Here is a 10,888-nt window from a genome sequence, read left to right on the forward strand (position 1 = left end):
GTGTAGCTTAGTGAGGTGATCCCTGTGGGCTCCCTTTCTGTTGAAGGAAGAGCAGGAGAGGAGGGGCTGTGTCAAAGCACCTACATTTGTGCTCGCCCAGGAGGCAGGACCCTCTCTCCTCTGCCTCATGCTGGGGCTGAAGCAGGTGAAGCCTTTGTGAATGTGCCAGAGTGCTCAGCGGGAGCCTCGGCTCAGCTCAGGTACCGTGTTCTGTACTTTGGTGCGGCCCCAAAATGCTCACCTGTGTGGCTGGAAGCAGTTTGGCAGGGTCCCTCGCCTAGTGCCGCCTCACGGTTTTTCCACAAATGCTAGCAAGTAACACGATAGTGGACTTTCTTCCTCACTCACGATCTATTTGCTCAATATTTTCAGGGAATAGGGCTTGTAATATTGAATTACATTAAAAAAAAATCCTGATGGTCTTTAAAAACTTAACTATTAATTAAATATATGTCAGAATCAATGTGGTTTGAATTATAAGCTAGTATGCAGTCCATCTTTGCCTGTCAGCTCTCTATGTGGCTGGCAAATAGTCTGACCTAATTTGTCTGGTTGTTTTGTTTTGGTTTTTTTTTTGTAAACACACATGGAGGCTTTTAGAATGGAGCATCCAGCCAGGAAAGGTCAAGGTTTTCTCCTTGAAAAGAAATTGAGTTTATGGACTGTGGAGATCAAACTGTGCATCATTCCGGGGCTCATAGTTTTCTACTAAATATCATAGTGATATTTACTGCAGGTAAAATCACAGAAAGGTTGGGTTCTGGACCATATTTTCATGCCTAGATGCTTGAAATTATGTGACTAAGTTAATACATGCACTAATACTAAAAAAATAATAATTTAAAAGTAATTGTTTATCAAGTGTGCAGAACACATACAGTCCCACTAAGTCCTGTGCATAGTCTTTAAGCACTGTTCCTCTGTTCCATGTGATTTTTTTTTTTTGGGGCTTCACTTTCAGATGCTACATGTGCAAGTTTAGACTTTATCATTTTTATTGTGTAAGTGCAAGAAGAGGAGTGAGAAGAGCTTTCCTGTACAGAAACCTTTTATGGTTTTATGGTCATATATGTTTTACCTGTTAAAAGATGGCTCTGCATATGATGATGCAGCCAGAAAGCTTGTGTGAGGATAGAAACAGAAAGTCAGGCTTTCAGGAAAGGAGATCACAACCTCAGGGGATTCGTCTGGGTGCTGAGTTGAAGCAGTTGCAGCCTCACGATGTGTATTGAATTGAGAAAGTGAAGCTTTCCTGTTCTAATGCTGATGGATTTGTGTTGAAAGCTTTCCTGAGCAAATCAAAACTGTACTCTGCACTGTGGGACTGAAGCAGGTTACTTATACAGAACCAAAGGAAAGCTCCAGATCAGTAATGGAGCAGATCAGCTCCTCATAGCTGGAGCTAAATGCCTCTATTTGCTGGAAAACATGTTGTAGCAAATGCTATAGAGAGATCACAGAAGCATTAAGGTTGGAAGAGACCTTTAAGATCATCAAGTCCAACCATCAACCCAATACCACCATGCCCACTGAACCATACCCTGAATGCCTTGTTCCATTTCTGGAGTTTGGGATTTATAATATGTATTTTCAACTAGGCAGCAATTTTTGCTAGGGCCAGTTATCAATGTGAAATGGAGATTTGCCCTTCTGAAAATGTATTGCAGTAGTTACTTAAAAGGGAACAAAGTGGACAGTGCTGAACCTGCAGATGTCTCGGTGAGCATTTCGTGTTTCGTACAGGCAGGCAGCAGCTACCCTCGGTGCTCGTCTCAAGCTGCCGAGCGCTTGCACGTGTGGCTGCGCAGGCAGCACTGTGCCTCTGAGACCACATCCCGTCCTAGCACTGCCATCATGGAATGAAAGTTTTCTCAGCTTGGTCTCGTTTGCGCTCTCTGTCAGAAGGAAAAGCTGAGAATTGAATGGCACAACTGTCGCAGGTTGCAAGAAGTATTTCTTGGAATGTCCTTCATGCATGGCTAGCAGAGAAAACGGAGCAGAGATGAATGGAGACGAGAGAGAGAGACTAATATCCCCAGAGGCTCACTTTACAGTGGTGCTTTCTCTGTTTGGATTTACATGATGCGTTATTGCTGCAAACCAACACTCATGGCCGTCAGGCCAGATTGGCATAATTTAATACAGATTTTTATGCTGAGTTTATGATGCCTAACACCATTCCAGAGGAGCACAAGCTGTCGTCTCCTGTGCTGCTCCCAGCATCTGATACAAACACTCATGGACAGAGGTGCTGAGATTTTCACGTAGCCCGGCAAGTGGCTGGAGATGCTGAATGTGCTGGTGGTGTTCCTCTAGTCTTACCCAGGCCCATGGTTCCTTGACTATTCCATCACAGCTGATGGTAACAAGAAAGGAGAACAAGATGCTCTGCCTGGCCGAATAGGAGCATGCTACCTGCTCCTGAAGACAAAATACCCGTACTCATAATTGAATTTTAATGAGCTGGATGAGCTCTGGAGCTGAGCTGTGCTCCCTAGTCCCCAGCTGTGTGCTTCTCTGTTACTGTTCTACTTGTGGCTCGTAAAGAGGCACCTCTGAAGGGTCACAGATGCTTTATTCTCCACTGAGTGCTGTGGGTAGGGGAGAGGCATCTTTCCTATGTTGACTCCTGTCTATCAGAAAAGGAGGGGAGGCTTCCAGCGATCGTCCAGGCAAAGCCTCATAAGGATATTGGCTGTTGTTCATAAGCTCTGCTTTGAATCAAAGCTAGTGGCTTAAAAGCTGTAAAATCTACTAAGATTTCAAACAAGTAATTCATTTACAGTCTAGGCTGTTTTGCATTTCTTCTCTATCTGTTTTTTGGAGGAGAGCAGACATAGGGACTTCATAATAAGTATTTAGCATACTAGAATGCAGTTTTCGTTTAACACATGTATTTCCTTAGGGTGCCTTTATACAAGGCTTGACATAAGCTGTTAGCTGAGAAGGAGTGTCTCTTACAGCTTTCTATACGATTTCTTGGAAGCTTCACTTCAGAGGAAGCCTTCCCATTTGCATTTAGCATTTTTTGCATCTGTAATTGCAGCCACTTTTTTGTACTTTCAGGGAACAGCAGGATCAGTCTGTAGTAGATGATGATCTGTACAAAATATTTGGTAAGATACCTGGTCTGTAGTAATTACGTCTGCAGTAGGCATGCATGGTTTGATTGGGTTTTGGCCAATGGAAGTGAATTAAAAAAATACTCTTGACAATGCCAGAATATTAACGACTGAGATACTGTAATTGCTAATGATCTTAAAACTTGAACGAGTGAAGGAAGACACACGATCAGCAACATGTGGCAAGGCATTAAGCAAGAGAGCCACAAATGGAGTGAAGCAAGATGAAAAATCGGGTAGCCCCAAGCCCCAGGGATCCAGTCTGCTGAGTTTTTGCGCGTCTTGTGTCAGTGGATTTTAATAACACCTCTGATTCCCTGCCTGAGAGACTTCAGCCTGAGAGTTGTCAGTAGGAGCTGCTTCTTGGTCAAGTTCCTCCTTCAGGTCACCACCATCCCACACACATAATTAGTGACTTATTCTGTTGCCCACTTTTTGGCTTGGTGGTCATTACGTGAAGATGATGCAGTATCCTAACGCAATGAACTCAGAAATAATCCGCAGTTGGTTCAGGCAGTTTACAAACGTAGGGGACCAAATAAGCACAAAGGTATCTGCCGTTGATATAGTTGACGTGCGGTTTGATTTCTGAAACCAGAAAAACTCCTGAAGGGCAGGTCATCAGGAGCAGCCGTGTGAAGGGTTTATTGACACTTCAATGGTAGAAAAAGAGAGCGTACCTCAGGCTTACAGTTCTGAAGAAAAGAAGGCAAATGCTTTTCGTCTTCCATGGGAGGCTGTATCAGAAAGAACTGGATGAATGAGACATTTCAAACGAATGGTACTAAGGAAAAGGCAGGGCTGGAAAATGCTTTTAATGAAAAATGTTTCTTTGCCCTGTGTGTTGGTTTTGTTGGTTTTTTTTTCTTCTGCTCTTGTCTCTCCTGTAATTCCTGGATTATACTAATCTTCCACACTTAGGGTAGAACTTTCATTCTTCATTTAGTAGCCTGATAGACAGGCTTAGCACGAATTTACAAAACACTCGTGGCAGTGTGCATATACCTGAGGAGGATGAGACTCTCCTGCTTAGTACAGGGCAGGATGCTGAAGAAAAGTGCTAAGAGGAGGAGCTTGGAAAAGCTTTCTAAAGGATGTCTCTGCCTGCTGGACTCTCAGGTTTTGCTCTCTCTCTTCCAGATGATGTCCCCATACGAACCTGGTTCCCAAAAGAGAACCTCTTCAGTTTTCAAACTGCTACTACAACTATGCAAGCGTAAGTGCAACTGCTGCCGTAGCTTTTATTGTGTATCTTAAAGTTCGCGGCCCTCTCAAAGCTGTATCTGTGAGCCTTGAGCGATCGAGTTGTATGTTCGGCACCGCTGTCTGGGGGTGAGAGGGAGAGAGAGAACCTTGTCTCTTACTAATTTCTTTTTTGCAGTTACTAGTTCTCTTTCCTACTAGTCCCACTTGTTTGGTTTTACCTTCTTTAACTCCTTGGGCTACCCAGCTCTTCTCCGCTTCCCTTATATTCTCTGTGACACTGTGCCCTGTCCCTGGCTGCCTCTGCAGAGCAAGGGTCCTGTGGGAGCACCAGCTGAGACCCTCCACCACTTGCTTCTGCTGCAACTGCTGCCCCAAGGGAACGTTCTTCCAGGTTTGCATCCGTCTCTCCGGAGGAGTGCGTCTCTGTGGGATGAGATGTAGCCCTACAGCTTCTGTGCTAGTCTGGTCATTTGAAGAAGGTGTCAGTAAAATCTCTGCAAAGCGTGAGCAGATGCGAGTTAGGAACAGCCTCTCCCTCCACGGCCCTTTCGGTGCCCGTGGTTGCTGTGCATTGGGAGCGGGCAGTTCTTGAAGGACTGAAGAGAGTAAGGGAAGCCTCATTTCAAGGGTGTACCCAGCTTGTCAGGAGATGTCATCTTCCTGGTTTCAAGTATTTCCTACCTGGCTGGAAAGCTAAGGCAGGCAATGAGGGAAAGGAGATACTGGTCTGCCTTCTAAGGCCCTTCTCCAGCCTTGTCACGTTTTTCCAGTGTCCTTCTTCCAATGCCTATGTCACCCTCAGCTCTACTGCTCTCTTTATTTCTCCTTACCTAAAATCTACCTATTTCTTCTTACCCCAAATCCCTAAAAGAGGCTGATTGATGGTGGGATGACCCAGACTGGATCAGACCTGTAAGGGCTGATGCAGGGAGGGCTGGATTCAGTGTTGGGGAGAGGAGTAGCTGCTGAGATATTGGAAGGGATCTGCCTCGCCCAGAAAAAAACGCTTCTCTTCATGCCCTTTCGCTCCAGCTCGGCTGGAGGCGTGACCCACCCTCCCAGCATGGGGAACAGCACGGGAGAGGCATTTGCCTGGTGCCAGTCTGCGGAATCTGATGCATGGTGGTGGGGTGTCTATCCCACCCTGACACTGGGAGTGGGGAGCCTCCGTGGGCTTCTGCTCTCTCTGTATTGTCCTAGTGCTGCTTCTCTTACCTGACCTCTGTCCCCTGCCTCCTCTTCAGGGACCGTAAGTCCGGTGGCACCCGGCTGGCTGACACCCTTGGGCACCGGCCGGCGGGGCTGTGGGCAGTCTGAGGGCAATCTGACAGATACTTGCTGTGCTCTTCAGAAATGTTGGCTGCTAACGGTGGTTATGGTATTTTACAGTTCTGAGCTGACACACCAAACCACGCACAAAATCAGCACATTTCCTTTGCCTTCAGGCACCTCCTGTGCTATCTGAAGTCATCTTGGCTGTGCACAAGGTTTGCTGCGGGATGATGGCCCGGGGCAGGGCTTAGAGGGCTTGAAGGCCAAAGCGAGGTTGGTTTGGGGAACGGTGCCCTAAGGAAACCCCTGAGGAGCACAGCTCCTTTGGTTAACGTAGCTTCTCAGTTAATATTTCTGGCGATTCTGTGCTGCCCCAGGGAGGATTTAGCTTGGTCAAGTAGGAGTCTCACCGCTGAGAAACGTTTAATTTGAAAAGCAATTTCCTTCCACCTAACGAGAAATATTCCTTCTGGAGTAAGAATTCCCTCAGAACGCTGGCCGGGGCTGAGCACTAATGAATTCCTCTTCTCTTTCTTTTTCCCTGCGTCTCCTGGAATCTCTAGCATCTCGTAAGTATAATCTTCATTTTTTTTAATTTCCTTGTCTGTTGGTGTCCTGGATAAACTCTCCTCTCCTGTCCATCATACTCACTCGTGCTTTCCCTGTGGTAGGGCTGTTTGTCAGCTGGCAAGAGGTTAGATGGCTACACCTGGTAGGCCTACATGGATCACACCGCAACCATCCTCGTCTTCGAAATGGAGACTACAGTTGCTAGCATGCTTTGCCCCTCTTGATCCTGGTGCACAGAGGTTCTGTGTCTGCAGTCTCCTAGGTCCATTCCTCTGTAGCAGGGATGATGGCTGCTCGCCCCTATTCTTTGGGCCGTGCTCTGGCCGCTCTTACGTTTGCGTTAGGAACAACTACTTGTCCGGCCACCGACCCTAGAGGGGGAGGACCTTTGGTTTGGTGAGTCTTTCTCCTGGCCCCTGACTCGCACGCAGCCCTGCAAGGGCTGGCTGTCTGCCTCGGCCAGCCTACTCTCTCTGTCGTCTGGTGAGAGCTTCCCTGTCTGTGTTTCGTGTCCCCTCCAGTTCAAAGCTGTGTAGTTGGTTAATGGCTTAAAATGGTTTCCCAGGGCGTTCAGGGGCTACGCAGAGAGGAAGAGACGGAAACGAGAGAATGATTCTGCAGCTGTTATACAGAGGTAGGGCCTGTTTTCTCCCATAGCCGTAACCTTGCCTGGTGTTGCATGGGCCCTTCGGGTGTCATTAGTGACGCTTGACGGCGTTGAACGTGGTTGTCCCTGTCTCTGTCGCTGTTCGTAGGGACACTAGCCGTGGCTGTGTTGGAAATGTGGAGGTGAACGATGCTGCGGTGCTCGAGAGAGCTGATCTCCATCTTCTTAAAGGAACACTGTCAAGTTTCTTTTAAGCTTCCAAATGTAATATGCAGGATCTGTGTCTCAGGCAGAAAAATTTATAATATATATTAAAAAAATTAAAGATGCAATTTCCCCAGCCCTCTCACAAGTATTTGGATTTTTTCTGAGGTTAGCTAGATACTTTGTATGCTGCTGCTACGTCTGTAAACGCACCTCAAACATCTGAGAACTGGGCAAAATTAACATCTCTAGTGACGAGAAATCTATTTTTTTTAATATTTTTTTCTTAAAGAACAGAAGGGAAAGAAGAGGGAGTGGGCACTGAATCCCTGTCTGGGTATTACAGAAGGGCCCTGATTTCCCTCTGCTGGCTTCACAAGGCACATCCCTTAGCCGCTGTGGTAATCAAAACTGTTCTGTTTTCTTAAATGTGCCAAAGCTCATGTATTTTGGCAGCCTACTACAGATAACACAGCTTTTGTGGCATTGGTTAAAAACTGCCGTGATCACTTCAGCATTTTGTTCAAAACAAAGTGGGAGAAAACCATCAGGTTTTCTTAACTGGGAAATTGCCAGGAAGATTATTTTTTTTTTTTTAGCAGCTTAAGGGTGGTGGGTTTTTTCATAAATAATGAGGAGAAATAAGAATCAAAATTAAAGATGCTGTAAATAAATAGACAGTGTATCTTTAAAAAGAAAGAGATTTCTCAGAAATTGTTAGACAGAGGTGAGTCTTATTTAGAAAATACTTGTTCACCTGGCTTGCAAATAGAGGAGTAGGAGTTGTGTGCCTTGGTGATGCTGAGTAGTCGAGATAGAGGACAGAGTCACGTCACCCTCGTGCTGAGCAGCCAGCATGTCCCCTCACCTCCTGTGGACGCTGAAGGTCTGGGCAGGGTTGTACAGTGGGAGCCCATCTTCATTTATCTTGTCATAAAAGAGGAGACAGGATAGCAATGATGGGGTTTTGGCTGCGCCGTGCAAGCAGACCCTGGCCAGCTGTAAGGATTGCTGGCAGTGGCGTTCAGCTCTCTTCTCCAGGGAGTGAGGAGGACGCCAGCCCCACCGCGTTTTCGGATTGAGCAGCCCCTCGTGGCCTCAGGGGTTTTGGAAGTTCAGTTGTTATCGCACAGCCCCTTCAGTGCCTGGTCCTGTGTGTCCTGTGGGGCTGGCTTGCGCGGAACAGCACACAATGGATGTTGCCTCGTGGTTTGCTGACCCTTGTGATGGCTGCAAGGAGGAGCCGGGGGGGAGAACGTGAGAGGTGCTGTTGGGAGTTTTGCGGAGCGTTGATGTATGTCAGTAATTCTGTCGTCGACCTCTGTTTGGGTAATGAAATGGCTTCTCGGCAGAGTGCGAATGAGCCGCTGCGGGCAGAGTGTGCGGAGTGGGGCCGCTGCGTCTTGGAGGCCCTTTGGCTGGGTGGATACCATGGAGGTGGCGTAGGGTTGTGTGGACCGTGTGGCAAGCTGGAGCCTGGTCACAGGGACGACTGTTCAGGAAAGGGAACAACAAGCTTCTATCACCGTAACTTGAGGGATGCTTGCTGAATTTTGATGAGTGAAGAGGTCTTGCTAGTAGTCAAATAACGCTGGGTTTTCTGGGTGCGCTTGCAGGAGCCAGGCAGGGAGACTGGGCGGGTTTATGTAGCCCCGCTGCTCACAGAGCAGGCTCGCTGCCCCAGGGGTGCTGTGCCAGTCCTTTCATGCTAACATGCAAGCACAGAGGGGCTGAGGACCAATACAGCTGCAGAAAGCCCTCCGAAGGATGTAGATGACCACAGGGTGCCCACATTAAGAGGCAGTCCCAGGCTTGCACCTCCTTTCCAAACTCCTTTTTTTCTAGAAGAGAGGAGGAGGAAAAAAAGGCCTTTGTCCCATTCTCCAAGGATTTAACGTGATGGTTAACCCTGAGCAGCTGGATTCTCCCTGGAGCTGCTCTCAGCAGTATTTAAGAGATGTATCTAGGCAGCTGCCCTCAACCCACTCCCGGGAGAGACCAAGCTGTCTAGGCAGCTGGGAGCATCACTCGTGTATGGCAAAGATTGCTTTACCTCCCTTCTCCTCTGGGGTCTGAAGAAGCTCCTCTGCGGAGAGAACAACTGGGCATTTAACAGAAAAATTGATTTTACTCAAAAATGCCAGAAGCCCAAAGGGTTTAACAGTGGCCTTGGTGATTAGCGTTGGTGCTCAGTGTCTGGTATGATCTCGGTCTCACAATGGACCATAAAGATTTTCATTCTGACGACTTACAACATACGTCTAAGACTTTTCTGTGTAAAGAATGATCCTGGATCCCTTAAAATATTGTATTTATTTGGATTTGAATTTAATGCGTAGTAAAACAGCCCACGTTATCAATCATCACGCACCCCAGAAGGCTTTGTACATACAGCCCGTCCAGCGTGTGTTAGTGAAGCGGATTGCTTTAGTTACTTGTCTAAAGCGCGCAGTTGTCTGATCCACAGCAGTGAATCTTCACGTACCCAAGTAGAGCTCAAATAAATCTTTGTAAAATAACATTAATAGCCCAAGTGCAGATGGAAATTTGTCGTGGAATAATGTTGCTCCCAGTTTCACTAACCAGCTGCTAGTTTTCCTTCTCGAACTGCTGAGTTTGGATCCTGAGGACAGCATGGGCTCCAAGGCCAAAGGGGGGACGCTGCAGAAGGTGGCGTGGGTTAAGTGCTCTCCCACGAGGCTGTGTTTGTGTTGATCTCTCTGTATAGGAGTAGACGTATCTGACTTTCTCTGAACACCTTCATGTCGGTGCTGGAAGTGTCTCCTAGTCCAATTAGTTTGCTAAAGCATCTGCATGGTTGTAACATGTCCTTACTCATCCCACTAACTTGTGTGTGAGCCGGACAACATGTCATTTTACCTGTTTCACCAGCACTAGTGTCTGTTGCTTCATGCCTGCGGTGTATGTTGGTGGGGCAGGAGGGAACCCAGGAATCCCCCACTCCATGCAGGCTGTGGGTACACGGGCTCACTGACGTCCCTGGGCACCACGGGGGCTGTGCTGCCGGGGGAAGTCGCGCTGGCAAAGTAGGGTTCATGCAGGAGTGACACTTTTCTTGATAGTCCACATGCTGCCTCTTCCCTGTGTCTCTCCTGGTGTCCTGTTTGGTTCCTGTCCCGTTTGGTTCCTGTCTAGGTGAGTGACGAGAAACTAAGGGAAACAGCTCCCTTGCACGCAGAGGGGCTGGACGAAGAGTCCCTTTGCCGTGGTCTCGCAGGAGTGGCCAGGACAGTCTGTTTTACACAGACCTGACTATGGGGCATAGTTGCTCCTCAAGGCTTACCCTCTGGTGGACTTTCCTCTGGAGCTGTGCACTCCGCAGCCCCGCTGAACTCTGCCTGTGAGTCCTGGGCAGGCAGCGTTAGCAGAGAGCAGGCTCGCGAGGACGGGCAGCCTTGCTGAACTGTGCTATCCGAGAAGGAGGAAGCTGCTTCAGCCTTTCCCAGCTCTTTGCCCTGGAGAGCAGTGCGGGCTGCATGGCTGCTAACAGCACGGGTGGGATTGTAGCAGCTGCTGTGAATGTGTCTGGGGCTGAGCACAGCCGTGAGCACGGTGTGTGCATGCTGCCTAGCAGGGCAGAGCCTGCACGCCCACTTCCCTGCTTAAGCATGTGTGGAGGAAAGGTGAGAGGGGAGCAGATACTGCTCTTTACCAGGAGAAGAGGGAGCACTGCCAGCATGGGCAGTGGCAGTGTCTTCAGCAAAGCTACAGCACAGGTGCCTTAGTCACAGGAAAGTGAAAGCGGGCTGTGAGAAGGGGACTGCCATGTAGGACCTCACTGGCTCTGTGCCACCAGCCCGGGGAGTGCAGGCGAAACAGCCACACTCTTGACAAACGTAACCGTCCCCAGCCCTGAATAGGTGCAGGCTGGGAATCTGGTCTCCAG

At 48.2% G+C, this 10,888-nt stretch overlaps 1 protein-coding gene across 1 annotated transcript in view; it reads left to right on the plus strand.

Annotated features, from left to right (window-relative positions):
* Positions 1–10,888, plus strand: part of NSMF (NMDA receptor synaptonuclear signaling and neuronal migration factor) — a gene marked incomplete at both ends in the record, with an annotated part of 33,545 nt that overhangs the window by 12,096 nt on the left and 10,561 nt on the right. The window contains 3 exons of the mRNA XM_010290973.1: positions 4,263–4,338; positions 6,164–6,169; positions 6,736–6,804. Coding sequence (XP_010289275.1) covers positions 4,263–4,338; positions 6,164–6,169; positions 6,736–6,804 — 151 coding nt within the window. The remainder of the gene's footprint in view (positions 1–4,262; positions 4,339–6,163; positions 6,170–6,735; positions 6,805–10,888) is intronic.

The sequence above is a fragment of the Phaethon lepturus genome, unplaced genomic scaffold (genome assembly GCF_000687285.1).
Source record: "Phaethon lepturus isolate BGI_N335 unplaced genomic scaffold, ASM68728v1 scaffold28657, whole genome shotgun sequence".
Taxonomy (NCBI): Eukaryota; Metazoa; Chordata; class Aves; order Phaethontiformes; family Phaethontidae; genus Phaethon; species Phaethon lepturus.